Here is a 19,835-nt window from a genome sequence, read left to right as displayed (position 1 = left end):
AGGACCCTCCTGCCCTCTCTGATGCCTGAATATCTGCTTTCAGGCTCCTAACAAGTTCACTCCACGGAGACTTCCTCCGCTGCCCGGGACCTGGTGATGCCTTCCCTTCTCTGATCCTCTGACCCCGGCTGCCTGATTCTGTGATTAGACTGAACTGAACCAGGCTGCAAACCTCCTCAAGGCAAGGACCCTAGATTGTTCACATTTTTTGAGTCTACAAGATAGAACCCAATACAAATGTAGGGATGACAGTGATGCCGGAGCCAATGCTTCTGACTGTGACAGAATCTCCACCAAACAACTATCAAGGACCAGGCAGCTGTTCTTTTGACTGAGGACACCAACAAATGTAGTCTTCTGTGTGAGATCAGATGAGATGATGTGAGATACTGTCCATGTAAATGATTCATAAAAGGCAGAGCATTGTACAAATCATTGCTATTAATACAGTCTCCACTGCCCTGGTCAGTGACTGGTTCATTTCTAATGACCCTTCACCTTTGATTGGTACTTCCAGTAACTGAGCCATTTCCCTTTGCCCTACCCACCAGCTGGTTTGCTACAATGTTCACCTATCAGGAGTCCAGTTTTTGGTGGCCTGCTATAGATACCATAACCAGCCAGTCTAGTGTTTCTCCTATGCCCTCACACCTTTATGTGGCACATTGGAGATGGTTCTTGAAGTAGTGGAGAGCCAGCTTGAACTGGACCTGGGCGAGGGTGTTGGACCGGTATGTACTGTAGGTCTTCTCTAGGGCAGCCAGCTCTGAGTCCACCACTGGAGACCGAGACTGGTGACCTATAATCACTTCTGGGCATGACCCCACGAGTAGGGTCCCTAGCCCATCAATGAAGAATTCTGCAAAGAGAGGGAGAGCAGAAGGAAGTGGGAGCTGTGGTCAGAAAAATGGGTACTATTCCAGGTCTGAGGGGGGAGAGTCCCAGGGAGAGGACACAGTTCATACACTGGAGAGTGTGAACTGTGAAGCCCCACGTGAAGCCACACCCTTAACTCTAGGAGCCTGTCCCTGCTGATGAGCTGGAAGGAAATAAATAAGCTCATTTCTCAGGCAGAGATCTGGGCACAGAGGCAGAGAGGCACAGATTGGCTTTCAAACTGGACAGAACTGTGGACTCCAGGGCTGATGGAGTAAGAGGGAAAGAGAGAGCAGTTAACAGGACAGGATTTCTGGAAAAATAGAATATGAAGCAGCATGGGAAAGGAGGAAGACAGAGCTGTAGGGAAAGGAAGGGAAAGGAAAAGAAGGGCAGCCTACAGGATACACAGAAGTCAAAGAGACGTGGGGAGGGAGGTCAGAGAGATCAAGAGCTTCCTAGTCTGGGGAGAAAGGGGAAAAGGACGTACTGCTGCTGGGCAGGCGACCACTATCACCCAGCTGGGTACAGCCCTTGGAAAGAACAAACTTTTGTAGCCAATTCCCAGCCCAGCTCCCTTCCTCACTCTTTCAGCCTTCCCACCTGAGTGAGCCACTCGTTGCAGGCGGGGATCAAAGCCAACTCTTTGGAGTCGCTCCGTGTGGGCCAGGAAGAAGTTGACCACGCCACTGGTCACCACACAGTTGGGGAAGCCATCCAGGGGTTGGAAAAATCCCGTCCTCTTGTGAAGGCAGGCCCCGTTCTCACTCTGTTCCAGCAACAATTTAAACTGGAACACATTTCCCAGCACACTGCCGCCTACCTAACCAGCAGGCAGAGAAACCCATGTTAGAGAGTGCAGATCAATATTCATCCTGCCTCTTCCTGGAAGCCTTGCTGGACTGCACCTCGGTTATAACAAGAATTGTTATTTCTCTATGTATCCTTCAAATTATCCCTCAGGGACTGCCTTTTTGCTGTTGTGGCCACGGCTTTCACTATACTACTGTTGGGTCCCTGGGCTCTTTTATTTCCTGCGTACCCCAGAAAATCTCTTGGCATGAGTAGCCCTTACCCAAGACCAAAGAAAGTTATCTTTCCAGAAGAAGGTAACTCACTCCCTTCCACTGGGAGAGGAGTACTGCAGTACGGGTAAGAGGCAGCCTGTGTGCACTGGTCCATTTGCAGAATTTCCACTTGTTAGATTTCTTGCAGGGAGCTGTTTGTCTCGAGCTGTCTTCCTACTATTTTCTGCTCCTGGCTTACCTCTCTGAACTGCCTATCCATGCACTCATGGAAGAGACATGCATTTTCATGTTTGAGCCTGAGCACAACAGATGAGCAAGTACATCTATCTCTGAAAGAATCATAATCCTCTAAGGGGGACGTGGTAAAGTCTGCTCATTGTCCCCCATCACCTGTTCTTTCCTTCTTCCTTTTAGTAAATGACCCTTCTGAGTTTTACGACATAGTCAACTAGTCAGCTAAAGACTGCATTTCCGGTAGCTAAACAATGGGTACACATGGGCATAGAGAGTGGAATAATAGACACTGGGGAATACAAAAGGTAGGAGGTTAAGAGTGGTCGAGGGTTAGGCCGGGCATGGTGGCTCATGCCAGTAATCCCAGCACTTTGGGAGGCTGAGGTGGGTGGATCTCCTGAGGTCAGCAGTTCGAGAGCAGCCTGGCCAATACGGTGAGACCCTGTCTCTACTAAAAATACAAAAATCAGCCAGGCACGGTGGCATGTGCCTATGGTCCCAGCTACTCGGGAGGCTGAGGTGGGAGAATCACTTGAACCCAGGAGATAGAGGCTGCAGTGAGCCAAGATCGTGCCACTGCACTCCAGCCTGGGTGACAGAGCGAGACTCTGTCTCAAAAAAAAAAGAAAAAGAAAAAAAAAAGAAGACTGGGTGAGGGTTGAAAAATTACCTGTTGGGTACAATGTTCGCTATGCGGGTAATGGGTACACTAAAAGCCCAGACTTCAGCACTACGAAAGACATGTGTATAAGCTATCTGCACCTGGGCCCCCCTAATCTATAAAAATAAAAAACAAAAGCCCATTTATTATTGAAGGAAAAAAAGACTGCATTTCCCGACCTCCCTTGCAGCAAGGTTTCACTGTGTGACCAAGTTCTGGCTGAAGGGATATGATTTAGAACTGATGCAAGAAACGTTTACATCACATCCTTAAAAGAAACCTGGTCTCCCTTCACTTCCTCTTCCCGTCTTCCTCCTGGCCATGCAGCCGGGGACCAAAGGATCGAGGAGCAACAAGAAAAGGAAGCTGATCCAGGATGATCCTGGAGCCAGCTCAGCTGCCAGTGTGGTTGTTACATGAGCTGGAACATCTTCTCTCTTAAGTTATTGTGATCTGGTCTCTAAGAGTTGCCAAGAGATGTCTTTGCTGATCTAGGTGTTTTGTGGATTGTCCACTTGCAGTAGAGTTAACTGTGGTCACGACACCACTTACCTTCTCATCCATGCCCCTTTTTCTTTTCTACGGTGAATTTGCTTTTGATGTTTTTATTCTTTTCTTTTCTTTTTTTGAGACAAGTATCACTCTGTCATCCAGGCTAGAGCGCAGTGACACAATCTCAGCTCACTGCATCCTCGCCCTCCTGGGCTCAGGTGATCCTCCCACCTCAGCTCCTGAGTAGCTTGGACTACAGATGCACACCACCACCCCTGGCTAATTTTTTTTATTTCTTTGTACAGATGAGGTTTTGCCATGTTGCCCAAGCTGGTCTTGAACTCCTGGGCTCAAGTGATCACCCTGCTTCAGCCTCCCAAAGGGCTGGGGCTACAGGTGTGAGACACCATGCCTAGGCTGTTTTTATTATTTTCTTCTTATTCTTTATAAAAATGCCATTAGCGCCATGTGTGCTTTTAAAGCTTTGTACCATTTATACGGTTTTTACTGTTGTGTGACAGAACCAGAGGGCTGCTGTCTTTAATCTCATACTAGTCAATGGAGGAAGTTAGAAATTCTGCATAAACACACCAATAAAGGAAAACAATTGCAAATTAGGGAGGGGGTGTAATTTACTCAAAGAAAAGTCAGTGTGGAGGCATGAGCTGGTGCAGCACTCTCCACCTGGGTTGCACTGGCCTATTCACCTCCTGTGCCAGCCCCTCTCCCTCCCCTCCCTCCCCTTCCTCTTCTCATATATTTCTTCCCACTCTCGTCTCCCTCCTTCTCCATCTCTACAGATTGTGGCTGGGTGAAACTGGCAACTGTCCCTTACCACATCCAGTTCCGTTTTCTCCAGGACATCCACCAGCACCTCAATCTTGGTCTCCTTGTTGAAGAGAAAATCATCGTCCACCCACAGAACGTATTTGGTGGTGACCTGAGATATGGCCAGGTTCCTACCAGCAAACCAACCCTATAGATGAAATGAGGTTAAAGGAGTGGTTGCCCATATTACATATTAGAATCACCTGGGGGGGCTTTCTAACTTCCCAACGGCCAGGCTGCATGCACTGCAGACAAATTCCGTTAGAATTGGTGCGAGCGAATCCAATGTAAAGCCAAGGCTGAGAACCACAGGGTTGAAGGAAGTCCATGTCTCAGAGAAAGTCTGGAAGGGACAGTGACTATGTGGATCAAAGACTGAGACAAAGAAAGGCTAGAAAGTCTCTCTTTGGCTCTATGGCCTATATGAATTGGCTGAAGTCCCTTTTCGCATGACAGTTTCTATGGCTCTCCTTTTGTCTCCTGTAAGATGTCAAGTTTGAGGGATGTCTGGTATGTATAATATTCATTTCCTCCTTTGTCCTTGGAGGAAGGAAGGCGTAGAGAGAGGGAGGAAGAAAATGAGAGAGGGAGAGAGTAGCAAGGACAGAGAGAGGTGGGGATAGAGAGAGGCAGGGTGTGAAGAAGAGAGGGATAGAGAAAGAGAGAGTGAGGAGGAAGAGAGAGAGGTGGGGGGAGAGAGGGAGGGTGGGAAGAAGAAAGGGAAAGAGAAAGAGAGAACAGGGAGGCAGAGAGAGAGGCAGGGGAAGAGAGGGAGGGTGGGAATAAGAGAGGAAGAGAGAAAGAGCGGGGAGGCACAGAGAGAGGCGGATGGAGAGAGGGAGGGTGGGAAGAAGAGAGGGAGAAGGAGAGAGAAAGAGAGTGGGGAGGGAGAGTCAAGGAGAAAGAGGGAGAGAGAGAAAGAGGAGAGAGAGGCCAAGACCCTAGCTTTGGTAGAATCATGGAGATGAGAGATTTCTCTACATGTCAGGAATCTTTGGGATGTCAGAGACCTCAAGTCACTTATAAAGACCCCAATCAATTTCCACATCAGAAATGAGGAAAGATGGGAGCAGAGTACAATGGCTCATGCCTGTAATGCCAGCACTTTGGGAAGCCTAGGTGGAAGGATCACTTGAGCCCAGGAGTTCGAGACCAACCTGGCCAATACAGTGAGATCCCATCTCTACAAAAAATTTTAAAAATTAGCCTGGCATCATGGTGCATGCCTGTAGTCCCAGCTACTAGGGAGGCAGAGGTGAGAAAATCACTTGAAACTTTAAGGTTGAGGCTGCCATGATCACCATGATTGCACCACTGCACTCCAGCCTAGGTGGCAGAGCAAGACTCCATCTCAAAAAAATGAAAAATAAAAAAATGGAAATGAGAGACTGGGTGCGGTGGCTCACATCTGTAATCCCAGCACTTTGGGAAACCAAGACAGGCGGATCACCTAAGGTCAGGAGTTTGAGACCAGCCTGCCTAACATGGTGAAACCCCGTCTCTACTAAAAATACAAAAAAAAAAAGCCGAGTGTGGTGGTGCACGCTCGTAGTCCCACCTACTAGGGAGGCTGAGGCAGGAGAATCACTTGAATTCAGGAGGTGGAGGTTGCAGTGAGCTGAGATCATGCTATTGCACTCCAGCCTGAGCAACAGAGCAAGACTCCATCTCAAAAATAAAAATAAAAAAATAAAAAAGGAAAGAAAAAAAAATGAGGAAAGGTGGAATAACTACCTCATGAATGCGGAAAAGTGAAGCTGACCAATTTCTCTTTGAATCAGCAAGGGGACTCAGAGGACAGCCCTCACTCACTCCTACTCCTGGACCCTCCTTTCTTGGGAAGACCCTTGAGGAAGCGGCCCCATCCAGGGTAGAACCTGACGCTGGGGCCCTCTTGTCCTGGAATGCAGGTGCCCCCAATCTGAGAGGGACATACCTTCCCAAAGGGCATAGTGTAATACTCCACATGGTTGTCTTTAATTTCCAGGGGCTTCTTGCTGTCATCAGCCACTATCACGGTCAAGTCTGGGTAATACTCTCGAATACTCCGGAGCATGATCATGAGCTTGTGGGGGCGGAGGAAAGTCTTGGTGGCAATGGTAACCAGGTTTCTGAGCTTCCTCTCTGGGCAGAAAACAGTGGGTGTCAGAGCTCTGTCCTGTAGGAAGCTTCACTGTCTTTTCCTGCTTTGATCCGATGGCTTGTTTCTGCCATAACCTGTCAGTGTCTGTGGGTCCCATGCCTCTTGTACCCAGGAGGTGCTTAATAAGAGTTTGTTACAGTTGCATTAGAAAATAAAGACATTTACGGCCGGGCGCGGTGGCTCAAGCCTGTAATCCCAGCACTTTGGGAGGCCGAGACGGGCGGATCACGAGGTCAGGAGATCGAGACCATCCTGGCTAACACTGTGAAACCCCATCTCTACTAAAAAATACAAAAAACTAGCCGGGCGAGGTGGCGGGCGCCTGTAGTCCCAGCTACTCGGGAGGCTGAGGCAGGAGAATGGCGTGAACCCGGGAGGCGGAGCTTGCAGTGAGCTGAGATCCGGCCACTGCACTCCAGCCCCGGTGACAGAGTGAGACTCCGTCTCAAAAAAAAAAAAAAGAAAAGAAAATAAAGACATTTACAACATACCCAAGTTGTTGCACTTCCTGGTTCTGTTGGCTCCACTATGTCATTTCCCAACTGTCTGAATGCTTCATTTTACACCTCCTGCCTGTTAGCACTTCCCTTGTGTTCTGCTATTTATTTATTTATTTATTTTATTTATTTTTTGCGGGGTGGGGGATGGAGTTTTGCTTCTGTTGCCCAGGCTGGAATGCAATGGTGCAATCTCGGCTCACTGCAACCTCCGCCTCCCAGGTTCAAGTGATTCTTCTGCCTCAGCCTCCCAAGTAGCCAGGATTATAGGCATGTGCCAGCACACCTGGCTAATTTTGTATTTTTAGTAGAGATGGGGTTTCACTATGTTGGCCAGGATGGTCTCAACTCCTGGTCTCCTGGTCTCAAACTCCTGACCTCAGGTGATCTGCCTGCCTCGGCCTCCTAAAGTGCTGGGATTACAGGCATGAACCACTGCTCCTGGTCTTTGTCTTAATATTAGGAGTTGAAATGCACAGAGCTTTGCCCATCTAAGGGTTCAATATGGAGGGTCATGGAGCCCAGGAAGAGGAGAAAACATCTACAAATCTTGAGACTTGCTTCTACCATCATCTGCAACTCCTAGAGAAAAGCTTACCTGATCTCTAGCCTCAGGAAGACATGGTTAGAAATAGGTTTACTTGGAGACTGCAAGACCTGGACCGAATTGTCTATCTTAGGGCATGTGATGTATAACAGACAGGAGAGCGGACAGCTTTCCTACGGAAAAGACCCCATAATGTCACAACTGGAGCTGCAGGTGTGTTTGGGATTCAGCCACTAAACAGAGAACTGGCATCTGACCGTGCAGTTCCCATGTCTGCAAGGCATGGGGCCAGCTGGAGTTAACGCATGCTGGAAGCCACAACCCTACCTGTTTGTGGGTGAGTACACAGAGCCACTTTCCCAGAATGACAAAAATCAGAAGTCGTTTGGACAGCAGTTGTTCCAGAACCCTCCCCCTGTGCCACCCTCTTGCCGCTTTTTTTAAGATAGGTTCTGGCTCTGTCACCCAGACTGGAGTGCAGTGGCGTGATCTCAGCTCACTGCAAACTCCACCTCCCAGGTTCAAGCGATTCTCCTGCTTCAGCCTCCCGAGTAGCAGGGAATACAGACATGTGCCACCACGCCCGATGTTGGATGTTTTGGATTTTTAGGATTTTTAGTAGAGATGGTTTTTCACCATGTTGGCCAGGCTGATCCTGAACTCCTGACCTTAAGTGATCTGCTCACCTTGGCCTCCCAAAATGCTGGGATTACTGGTGTGAACCACCGCGCCCCGCCCATTCTGGTTTTTGTCATTGCAAACAGTGCTGCAATAAATAACCTCAAACAAATGTCGTTTCACACAGATATTAATATCTGTAGGATAATGTATAGAAGTGGAATTGCCGGCCTAAAGGATATTTAAACATTTAAACACATTTAAAATGTTGATAGGTATTGCCACATTGCCTCCAGAGACTGCCAATTTGCATTCCTAACAGCAACCGATATGCTGTTTTTCCAGCCCTGTCCAAAACCTTTTTGATGTGAAAGTAGTTTTCATATGCACTTTTCTCAGTGTGAGAGTGGGCATATATCTTAATGGCTAAAAGTGTTGCTGAATTTAATTTTTTCTGAACTGCGCATTTTCCCATTATTGGGTGTTCTTTTCTTATTGATTCATAGATACTTTTTTTTTTTTTTTTTTTGAGACAGGGTCTCACTCTGTCCCCCAGGCTGGAGTGCAGTGGCGTGATCTCAGCTCACTGAAAGCTCCGCCTCCCGGGTTCACGCTATTCTCCTGCTTCAGTCTCCCGAGTAGCTGGGACTACAGGCACCTGCCAACACGCCTGGCTAATTTTTTGTATTTTTAGTAGACACGGGGTTTCACCGTGTTAGCCAGGTGGTCTCAATCTCCTGACCTCGTGATCTGCCAGTCTCGGCCTCCAAAAGTGTTGGGATTACAGGCGTGAGCCACCGCGCCCGGCCCATAGATGCCCTTAAGTAAAATTAGACCTTTGTCTTTAGCGTGAATTAAAGATTTTTTCCCCAATTTATCCTTTGTTATTTGACTTTACTTATTAAAATTTGCTAATTTTAATATATAAAATTTTATGTATTTTATATTTTTAATTTTTTCTTTATGGCCTCTGAGTTTTGTGTCATGCCTTATACCCTAAGATTGCTTTTAAACTACATTTTTTTTTTTTTTTTGAGATGGAGTCTTGCCCTGTCGCCCAGGCTAGAATGCAATGGCAGGATCTCAGCTCCCTGCAACCTCTGCCTCCAGGGTTCAAATGATTCTCCTGCCTTAGCACCCCCAATAGCTGGGATTACAGGCACACGCCACCACACCTGGCTAGCTTTTAAACTACAAGTTTTTTTTCTAGTACTTTAAAATGTATTTAGATATCTGATCAATTGGAATTTATCTTGGTATGAACTGTGGCATAGATTCAAGTTTTGCTTCTAATTTAAAAGTTATTTTTCAATTGTTAATTTTTTTGAGACAGGGTCTTGTGCTGTTGCACAGGCTGGAGTATAGTGGTGATCGTGGCTCACTGCAGCTTCGACTTCCCAGGCTCAAGCCACCCTCCCATCTCTGCCTCCTGAGTAGCTGAAATTAGAGGTGTGAGCTGGATTACAGGTGCCATAACACTTGGATTCAACTTTTTATCTTTCATATAGCTACACCATTATCTCACATAATTTTTTGAAAAGCCCATTTTTAATTTGTTCATTTGCCCTCCTTTAATTTGACAAGCTGTCTCTCTCTCTCTCTCTCTTTTTTTCGAGACAGAGTCTTTGCCTAGGTCTATTGCCTAGGCTGGAGTGAAGTTGCGTAATCTCAGCTCACTGAAACCTCCACCTCCTGGGTTCAAGAGATTCTCCTGCCTCAGCCTCCTGAGTAGCTGGGATTACAGGCGCCCGCTGCCACGCGCGGCTAATTTGTGTATTTTTAGTAGAGGTGGGGTTTCACCATATGCTAGGCTGGTCTTGAACTCCTGACCTCAGGTGATCCGCCCACCTAGGCCTTCCAAAGTGTTGAGATTACAGATGTGAGCCACCGCGCCCGGCCAGACAAGTTGTCTTTATCACACAGTGAAATTCCAACATGTACTGGGTTTATATCTGGATTTCCAATTTGATTCAGTACCACTCCTTTTATTATTATTACTTATTAAAATGTTATAATTCTTTGGCTTTTCTTTCCCAAAACTAGCACACAACCACAAAATAAGTTAAATATCATTGAGCAATTTTAGGGGATTGTGTCCTAGAAGTTTTTTCCTCCAAACGAAGCTTGTCAGGGAGCATATCAGAGCTGTCATTTTGATCAATTATCCTCCATCTCAGAGGTGATCCCCTCTGAATTTCACCAATAGCTTCACAGGGTGCCACCATGGAGCCCCAAGGACAAGGACCTTACCTGGTCCAGGGTCGTATAGCTTGGGTATGACAGGATGGCGGATGGTCACTGGAAACTTGGCCACTGAGGACCGGGACTCCAGACTCACTGGAGGGAGAAATAAGGTCATGGCACAGGCAGTATCATGTCTGGATCAAACTCCATGCCACCCCGGGAAGCCACCATGACAGGCGAGTGCAGGTTTGGTGGGGAGAGTCCTGGCTGGGATGAGATTAAGGACCCCATAGAGTATCTGACATTCAGGCTTCCGCCTTGCTGTGTCCCTGGGGCAATGTGCTCAATGACTCCTAAGTTCACATTTCTTCCCCTGTGAGGATGTGGTAGGGTGGAGTGGGCTTGAAACCAGAGGGTCTGGGCTAAGTTTGACTTTACCATTTCCTATCTGACTTTTTTCTCTGTCTGCAAAACCAAGATAACAATACCCACCCTATTTTGCCTCACAGGGTAATCTTGTGAAGAGGAATGTTTGAAAATCTGAAGGTGGGGAGAATTAACTCTTTAGCTAGTAGCCATGAATATCATCTGTAACCGTGTTACATTTTTTTCTGTTGGTGTCCTGGGAATGCATCCTGTGTATCTGGTCAAAAGAGAAAAGGGTGCTTTTAACTCATACAGAAGGAAACTCAGGCTGCCCTGAGAGTGGCAGGGATTGTTCTCCCTAGAACTTTTTGGTGGGAGGGAAGGAGGGGAGAGACAAAGCCACTGCCCTTGGAATGGGAAATTCTCCCAGTTCTTTCCTATTAGTGCCCAAGACAAGATGCTGAGGCACAGGCTGGCTCCCTCCTCTACTACAGTGGAAATCTTCAGCTCTGAGAGCAGCAGAGGACCGGGAGCAGAACTGGATGGTTCTCACCATGTGCAACGCGCACAGCATGATTTGTTCTCTCCTCGAGTGGCTCTATGGGGTCAATGGCAATGTGAGAATAGTACTGGGTACTGTAATTATGAAGTTATGTGTCTGGGGTTAGAAAGAGGAAAGAAGGCAGGAATCTTAAAAGCAGGCAGGCAGGCAGGCTGGGTGCAGTAGTTCATGCCTGTAATGCCAGCACTTTGGGAGGCCGAGGCAGGTAGATCATGAGGTCAGGAATTCAAGACCAGCCTGGCCAAGATGGTGAAACCCTGTCTCTATTCAAAATACAAAAAATTAGCCAGGTGTGGTGGCAGGTGCCTGTAATCCCAGCTACTTGGGAGGTTGAGGCAGGAGAATCGCTTGAACCTGGGAGGTGGAGGTTGCAGTGAGCAGAGATCACAACACTGCACTCCAGCCTGGGTGGCAGAGTGAGACTCTGTCTCAAACAAACAAACAAAAAACACACAAAAACAGGCAGGCTTCCTGAAGGAAGATGACTTTGAGAGGGCCCAGAGGGATCTTCTGGATCCCTAAGCATTTTGCACCCCAAGGACAGGCTCTCACCTATGTCTACCTTCTGGTGCTGGTACCCCGTGCTGGTGTATGTCACGTGCTGAAGGATGAACTTCAACAGCTTCCGGTCACTGGTAGAAATGGTAAGCTGCTTCTGGCCTCTGCCCTGCACCACACTGTCTGGGACATCAGCAAGGGTGTTCAGTGTCCCCAGAGAAGCTGTCAGGGTGACCTAGGGTGGGTGAGGCAGAATGATGCTCAATGCAGAGATTGGAAAATATCTCTCTGGAAAGGTACACACATACCCAGGCCGGGAGCCAGGGCAGAGCACATAAGGGTGAGGGGAGAAGCACCAGGGTGCCCTTGACAGTGTAGGGCTGGCTCTGCAGGGAGTCACTGTGCTAGCGCCCCCACCCCCAAACCTCCAAGTCCTAGGGCCCCAAGGATGAAAGGACCCATTTCTGGAAACATTCCCATCTCTCAGCTTGCAGGGTTCCATTCTTCGTGACAAAAAAGACCCACGGCCTTTTTTGACCTCTCTTTGACAACTCCTCCTCCTCTCTCTCTCTCCAAATGGAGTTTTTCAGAACATGATCTTGATTCTTTTTTTTTTTTTTTTTTTTTTTTTTTGAGATGGAGTCTTTCTCTGTCACCCAGGCTGGAGTGCAGTGGCACAATCTCAGCTCACTGCAACCTCCGCCTCCCAGGTTCAAGCAATTCTCCTGCCCCAGCCTCCCGAGTAGCTGGGGTTACAGGCATGAGCCACCACACCTGGCTAATTTGTTTTTGTATTTTTAGTAGAGACGGGCTTTGGCCATGTTTGCCAGGCTGGTCTCAAACTCCAATCCTAGACTTTTTTCCCTTCTCACTCCACACCTTCCTGCTAGATTACATCTGTTCCCATGGCTTTAAAACCCATTCTTTTGTAGATGGGGTCACATTGTAGTAGGTCTCAGCTCACCCTTCTGAGATCGAACTGCTGGAACATTTCACAAGCAACTCAAACCTTCAAAATGGAACTACTGATTTTCCTCTGTAAACCCATTTCCTCCCACCCTCACCTCCGTTCCCTCTGCCTTGCGGATGGCGCCTCCATCCACTCAGCTATTCCAGGCCCCAAGGGAAGTCCTCCTTGCTTTGCCCTTTACTCCACACAGACAGCCCGTCCGGCGGCAAGTCCTCTCAGCTCTGCCTCCAAAATGCAACTAGAACTGGCTTACTCCTCTCCACCTCATTGCTACCCCCATAGCCACTCTCTTCTCTTGTCTTCTGTGAGTCATCACAGTTATCTATTAAAGGAAATTGGACAGTGTCACTCCCAACACTGTTGACACTAGTCAGTCGACAGACACTTTCTAAAAACCGAGTTACAAGCCGGGTGCGGGGGCTCACACCTGTAATCCCAGCACTTCGGGAGGCTGAGGCGGATGGATCACCTGAGGTCAGGAGTTCAAGACCTGCCTGGCCAACATGGTGAAACCCCGTCTCTACTAAAAATACAAAAATAAGCCAGGCATGCTGGCAGGCGCCTGTAATCCCAGCTACTTGGGAGGCTGAGGCAGGAGAATTGCTTAAACCTGTGAGGCAGAGGTTGCAGTGAGCCGAGATTGTGCCGTTGCACTCCAGCCTGGGAGACAAGAGTGAGACTTCGTCTCAAAAATAAATAAATAAATAAATAAATAAATAAATAAATAAATAAATAAATACCAAGTTATAGGCACTGGGAAAACAGCAGTAAATGCCTTCATGAAGCTTATATTCCAGTGTGGAAGAGAGATAGTAAGCATGGAACTACACGCAGCAGGGAATTCAGGTCCAGAGCAGGACTACGAAGAAGACAATATAGCCAGGCATGATGGCTCACGCCTGTAATCCCAGTGCTTTGGGAGACTGAGGTGGGAGGATCATTTGAGCGTAGGAGTTCAAAACCAGCCTGGGCAACATGGCGAGACCACATCTCTACTAAAAATAAAAAATAAGTAACCAGGGGCCAGGCACGGTGGCTCATGCCTGTAATCCCAGCCCTTTGGGAGGTCAAGATGGATCACTTGAGGTCAGGAGTTCGAGACCAGCCTGGCCAACATGGTGAAACCCTGTCTCTACTAAAAATACAAAAAATTAGCTGGGTGTGGTGGTGCACACCTGTAGTCCCAGCTACTTGGGAGGCTGAGGCAGGAGAATCAATTGAACTCAGGAGGTGGAGGTTGCAGTGAGCAGAGATCACACCACTGCACTCTAGGCTGGGTGACAGAGGGAGACTCTGTCTTAAAAAAAAAAAAAAAATTAACCAGCTTTGTTGGTGCGTGCCTGTAGTCCCAGCTACTCACAGGCTGATGTGGGAGGATTGCCTGAGCCCAGGAGGTCAAGTCTGCAGTGAGTCATGATTGTGCCACCGCACTCCAGCCTGGGTGACAGAGTGAGACTCTGTCTCAAAAAAAGAAGACAACATAGAGAAACAAGAACCCAACGGTGACGGGTGGCAGAGGCCTTGCCTATCTGCTCCCTCATTACCCATTCCAACCTCTGACTAACATGTAAAGGTGGGAAAACTAAAACCACACTTCCCAGACTCCTCTTGGTTAGGGTTCTGGACGCGATTTGCATACACTGACCAGATATAACACCATAAGACCTTAATGTGGAGCTGCGTAAAGTGGGGAAAGGAAGGCAGGGCACAAGCACCGTCTGTCCTGCCAGCCTTAACCCTGACCAGAGGCCATGCAGTGCCGGAGCCCATGGCTGTCGTGGCCACTTCCTCTCACACCAGAAGCAGGAGCAGCCAATGGATCCCATTCTTCAGTGTGGTCTGAGAAATCCTCCCTGGAACTCCAGCCACTCCCAAGGCTAGAAGTCACGTTTTCTACACACCCTTCCTTCCCCTCCCTCCTTGGGCTCATGTCTGACCTTAAATCTGGACAGGGGCTCCATCAAAGGCTGAGAGCAGCCACAGTTGAGGGAATGAGGACAGAACACCAAGTGCAAAGAGGGGCTGGGAGGAGGACTCACCTCATAGATGGGAGCATCGGGTCCTTCAAACTGGAGACCTGGAGGACACAGGCAAAAGGAAAGAAAGCGGCTCATGAGAGACACCGCAGCTCCCCGCTGCTCTTGCCAACCTCGTGGACTCCTGCACATCCTTGAGGGCTCCTTCAAGTGTCACTTCCCACCCAGAGTGTTTGCTGACATGTGCTCCTCTCCCCAGGCCTCTGTTAGGTGTTGTTTCATGGTCTTTCTCAAACCCCAACGGTTCTAAAACCTCTGGTGCCCATCCTCAGCTTTGGAGGCTGTGAATTAATTCCGTTCCTTCTGGGAATCTGTGTTACTGAAAGGGAGGAACTGGTGGATGAATAATGAATCATCTTGTATAAGGCACCTGGAGTAGCCAAACCCATAGAGACAGAAAGCAGAATGGTGGTTGCCAGGGGTGGGGGAGAGGGACAGTGGGGAATTCAGTTAGAGAAGAGAGTTTCGGTTGGGGATGATGGAAAAGTTCTGGTGGTGACTGATGGTTGCACAACAACATGAATATACTTCGTGTCACTGAAGTACACACTTTAAAATGGTTAAAATTGTTAATTTTATGTTTATATGTTATGTATTGTAAATAATGTTAATATATTATATATGTTTATATATAGTAATGTAATATGTTTCTATATAAAATACATATACTTCTATATAACATATACATTTTTATATATGCTATATATGTTTCTATATAAAATAGATATACTTCTATATAACATATATACATATTATATATATATATATATATATATATATTTTTTTTTTTTTTTAAGACAGAGTCTCACCTGTCACCCAGGCTGAAGTGCAGTGGTGTGATCTTAACTCACTGTAATCTCTGCCTCCCGAGTTCAAGTGATTCTCCTGCCTCAGCCTCCCAAGTAGCTGGGACTACAGGTGTGAGCCACCACACTCGACTAATTTTTGTATTTTTAGTAGAGATGGGGTTTCACCGTGTTGGCCAGGCTGGTCTCAAACTCCTGACCTCAAGTGATCCACCAGCCTCAGCCTCCCAAAGTGCTGGGATTACAGGCATGAGCCACTGTGCCCAGCTCGTTATATATATATATATATATATATATATTTTTTTTTTTTTTTTTTTTTTTTTTTTTTTTTTTGAGACGGAGTCTTGCTCTGCCACCCAGACTGGAGTGCAGTGGCCGGCTCTCAGCTCACTGCAAGCTCCGCCTCCCGGGTTCACGCCATTCTCCTGTCTCAGCCTCCCGAGTAGCTGGGACTACAGGCGCCCGCCTCGTCGCCCGGCTAGTTTTTTGTATTTTTTAGTAGAGACGGGGTTTCACCGTATTAGCCAGGATGGTCTCGATCTCCTGACCTCGTGATCCGCCCGTCTCGGCCTCCCAAAGTGCTGGGATTACAGGCTTGAGCCACCGCGCCCGGCCGTTATATATATTTTACCACAGTAAGAAATGAATCATCCAAAATGAAAAACAATTTTTAAGATGGCTATTCAAGAACACTAGTGCTTGACTCCAAATGCATTTACTTTAGAATCTATCTCTGTTCTCATAGTAGGACTAATTCAAATTTGAATTCAAATACATCCTCTCTATGTGGCCTTGATAACTTACTAAACTCTCACCTCTGCTTCCCTGTCCCTTTGTCCCCTGTCTGGGACCCTGCCCTTCCTTCTGTGTGGGGCGTGCCATCTGTTGATGTCCTGCATCGGCCTCTGTCTCGGGCACTCATTCTCATCTCACCTGTTTGAGGTGTGGTTTGTGAATTTCAGATATCTGTCATGCTCCTCAGTGCTGGACCTGGAGAGAGCTAGGCTGGGTCCATGAAGTATGTCAGATCCCCAGGTGTCACCACACCCAGACCTTACTTGGAGGTCTTTTCTGGAGCTTGCGGGTTTCGGGGGGCTATTTGCCTCAAGATGCCAAGAGCCCACAAGCAGAAGAAGACTTCACTGGACAGACCCACAGAATCCAACATCTCTGCACTGGGAGGGGACATCTGTGCCTGCAGGCTCATTCTTCTGGTCCCTCTGATAATATTCCACTTTACTCTGATGAGGGATGTGATGCTGAACTAGAGGGGTGTGTAAAAATCCATCTTGGAGGGCAGTTTTAACCAACAGAAATATTCTTTTCACAATGCACTCCCGGCCAGGCTCGGTGGCTCATGCCTGTAATCCCGGCACTTTGGGAGGCCGAGGTGAGCAGATCACCTGAGGTCAGGAATTCGAGACCAGCCTGGTCAACATGGTGAAAACCCATCTCTACTAAAAATACAAAAAATTAGCCAGGCATGGTGGCGGACGCCTGTGATCTCAGCTACTTGGGAGGCTGAGGCAGGAGGATCATTTGAATCCGGGTGGTGGAGGTTGCAGTGACCCGAGATCATGCTACTGCACTGTAGCCTGAGAGATGGAGCAAGACTCCATCAAAAAAAAAAAAAAAAAAAAAATCACATCAAGCTTCTTGCCTTGTGCTGAGTACACAGCAGGTACCAATGAATGCCTGCTCCATACTTTTGTTTTTATTTATTTATTTATTTATTTTTGAGACAGTGTCTTACTTTGTCACCCAGGCTGAAGTGCAGCAGCACAATCTCTGCTCACTGCAGCCTCAACCTCCCAAGTTCAAGCAAGCCTTCTGCTTCAACCCCACAAGTAGCTGGGACTACAGGTACCCACCGCCACACCCAGCTAATTTTTCTATTTTTTATAGAGATGGGGTTTTGCCATATTGCCCAGGCTGGTCTCGAACTCCTGAGCTCAAGCAGCCCACCCACCTCAGCCTCCCAAAGTGCTAGGATTATAGGCAGGCACGAGCCACAGCACCTGGCCTCTTTTTTGTTGTTGTTTTAAGAGACAGCGGGATCTCGCTCTGTCACCCAGGCTGGAATGTACTGGCAAGATGATAGCTCACTGCAGCCTTGAACTCCTGCCTTGGCCTCCCAAAGTGCTGGGATTACAGGCATGAGCCACTCCACCCCACCTCTCCCTCCTTTTGCCTAAGAAGAGTGAGAATGTTGTCTAGGGCCTCTCGGGATGTGGATGTACTTACCCGGGATGGGAACTGTGTGCAGGGGCATCACCTCCACTCCGTGGACCGGGTACCCGAAGGGGAGGTTGGGCTGGGCCAGCAGGGGCAGTGGGCGGGGCAGCCCTTCTCTGCAGGAAGGAGAACAGAAACGTCAGCAACTGCCCTGATGCTGGTCCCTGGTTTGTTCTCAAAGTGGTGCCTGTACACAGAGCCTTGCCCTGACAATGTGGAGAAATCAAAATTGGGTTATCCCTGTCTCCCTCCATTCTCACCCCACTGTCCTTATTTCCTCCCCTCTTCTGGCCTCCACAAAGGTACTGAGGTAGTTTGTAACAAAGCTTTTTTTTTTTTTTTTTGAGATAGAGTCTCACTCTGTCACCGAGACTGAAGTGCAATGGCACTATCTCGGCTCATGCAACCTCCGCCTCCCATGTTCAAGCGATTCTCCTGCCTCAGCCTCCTGAGTAGCTGGGATTATAGGAACGCACCACCACACCTGGCTAATTTTTTTTTGTATTTTTAGTAGAGACAGGGTTTCACCATGTTGGCCAGACTGGTCTTGAACTCCTGACCTCAAGTGATCCACCTGCCTTGGCCTCCCAAAGTGCTGGGATTATAGGCGTGAGCCACTGTGCCCGGCCTCATTTTTGTTTTTGAGACAGGGTTTCACTCTGTCGCCTGGGCTGGAGTACAGTGGCACAATCACGGCTCGCAGCAGTCTTGACCTCCCTGGCTCAGACAGTCCTCCCATCTCAGCCTTTTCATAGCCAGGACTACAGGTACATGCCACCAAGCCCGGCTAATTTTTAAAAATTTTTTGTAGAGATAGGGTCTCACTATGTTGCCCAGGCTGGTCTCCAACCCCTGGGCTCAAGCGATCCTCCTGCCTCAGCCTTCAGGGAAGACAGGACTACAGGAGAAAGCCACCATGCCTGGCTAACAAAGCACATTTTTTTTAAAAAAAAAAAAACCATGACCAGCATAAAAGAAGTAATAAAATTATCAGATGATAGAGACCCACCCAGCTGCAGCAGCTAAACACCAAAGTCACATCTGAACTTTGTGGGAACCAGGATAAAAAGCGATTGACAACCATTACATGGTCCTTACTGTCCAAAGGAAGAAGTAGACCAATTCCTGAAGGGAAGTGGAACTTCTCCCACCACTGAAATAAAAAATAAACTAAATCACAAGAAAGTGTATATGGGAGTAATTGTTGTCACAATATTTTTAGAGCAAACAGAGTAATTATTTTTACGGATTACAAATGTGAGCCACCACGCCTGGTGGATAAGGATCTTTAGTCAAAAGCAAGCACATAGCACAATCCAGCAAGATTAGTTTTTTGAGGGACTAAGGTATAATGGTGGAAATGTTAGCCTTTGGGACCCAGTTTAACCAGGAGATCATTTAATTACCTTGAAAAAAAAGATTAGACCATCATAGTGAATACTTACAGGAATATGAAAAAGACAAAATTTTTAAATGGTAAAGAACATAAACAGGCAATTAACAGAAGAGGAAATACAAATGGCAATGAACATATGAAACATGCTCAGCTTCAATCAGGGAAATGTGAATTTAAAAAAAGAATATGGAATACCTTTTTCATTAAAGTTTGAAAATTTGGTGATAGCAAGTGTTAGGTGTACGTAAGGTGTGACACCCACTCTTCATGAAAGTGTGAGTTCACACAAGCCCTCTTGAGGGAAATTTGGCAATATATATCAAAAATAAAAAAGGCATAACCTGGGATCTAGCAAGTAAGATGCTAGGTGAAAGGAGAAATGCTTGCATTTGTGAACAATAGGACAAGCATAAAAATGTTCATTTCAGCATTGTTTGAAACGAACATCCTTATACATGTATTTTTCTTTTCTCTGAGACGAAGTCTCACTCACCCTGTCACCCAGGCTGGAGTGCGGTGGCGCGATCTCGGCACACTGCAAACTCCACCTCCCGGGTTCAAGCAACTTTCCTGCCTCATTCTCCTGAGTAGCTCAGATTACAGGCACATGCCACCATGCCCGGCTAATTTTTGTATTTATTGTAGAGATGGGGTTTCATCATGTTGGCCAGGCTGGTCTCGAACTCCTGGCCTCAAGTGATCCGCCCACCTCGGCCTCCCAAAGTATTGGGATTACAGGCATGAGCCACAGCGCCTGGCCCTTATACATGTCTTAATGAAAAAGGAAATAATGTAAATATAATGTAATTTTATTGTAAATAATGTAAATGTAAAAATGAAGGTTTTTCAACAATCTAC

General features: G+C 47.3%; 1 protein-coding gene across 1 annotated transcript in view; it reads right to left on the bottom strand.

Moving 5' to 3' along the window:
• Window positions 1-507: 507 nt before the first annotated feature.
• Window positions 508-19,835, bottom strand: part of B4GALNT2 (beta-1,4-N-acetyl-galactosaminyltransferase 2) — a 34,787-nt gene continuing 15,459 nt past the window's right edge. Inside the window, exons 4-11 of the mRNA XM_010359832.2 lie at window positions 17,591-17,697; window positions 14,544-14,581; window positions 11,589-11,769; window positions 10,175-10,261; window positions 6,056-6,243; window positions 4,127-4,267; window positions 1,480-1,699; window positions 508-859 (exon numbers count right to left, since the gene is read on the bottom strand). Of these exons, the coding sequence (XP_010358134.2) occupies window positions 654-859; window positions 1,480-1,699; window positions 4,127-4,267; window positions 6,056-6,243; window positions 10,175-10,261; window positions 11,589-11,769; window positions 14,544-14,581; window positions 17,591-17,697 (1,168 nt within the window). The 3' untranslated portion in view covers window positions 508-653. The remainder of the gene's footprint in view (window positions 860-1,479; window positions 1,700-4,126; window positions 4,268-6,055; window positions 6,244-10,174; window positions 10,262-11,588; window positions 11,770-14,543; window positions 14,582-17,590; window positions 17,698-19,835) is intronic.

Source organism: Rhinopithecus roxellana, chromosome 19 (genome assembly GCF_007565055.1).
Source record: "Rhinopithecus roxellana isolate Shanxi Qingling chromosome 19, ASM756505v1, whole genome shotgun sequence".
In the NCBI taxonomy this organism is placed as follows: domain Eukaryota; kingdom Metazoa; phylum Chordata; class Mammalia; order Primates; family Cercopithecidae; genus Rhinopithecus; species Rhinopithecus roxellana.
Note: the sequence above shows the minus strand (reverse complement) of the source record. Positions and strands in the feature narration are given on the sequence as shown.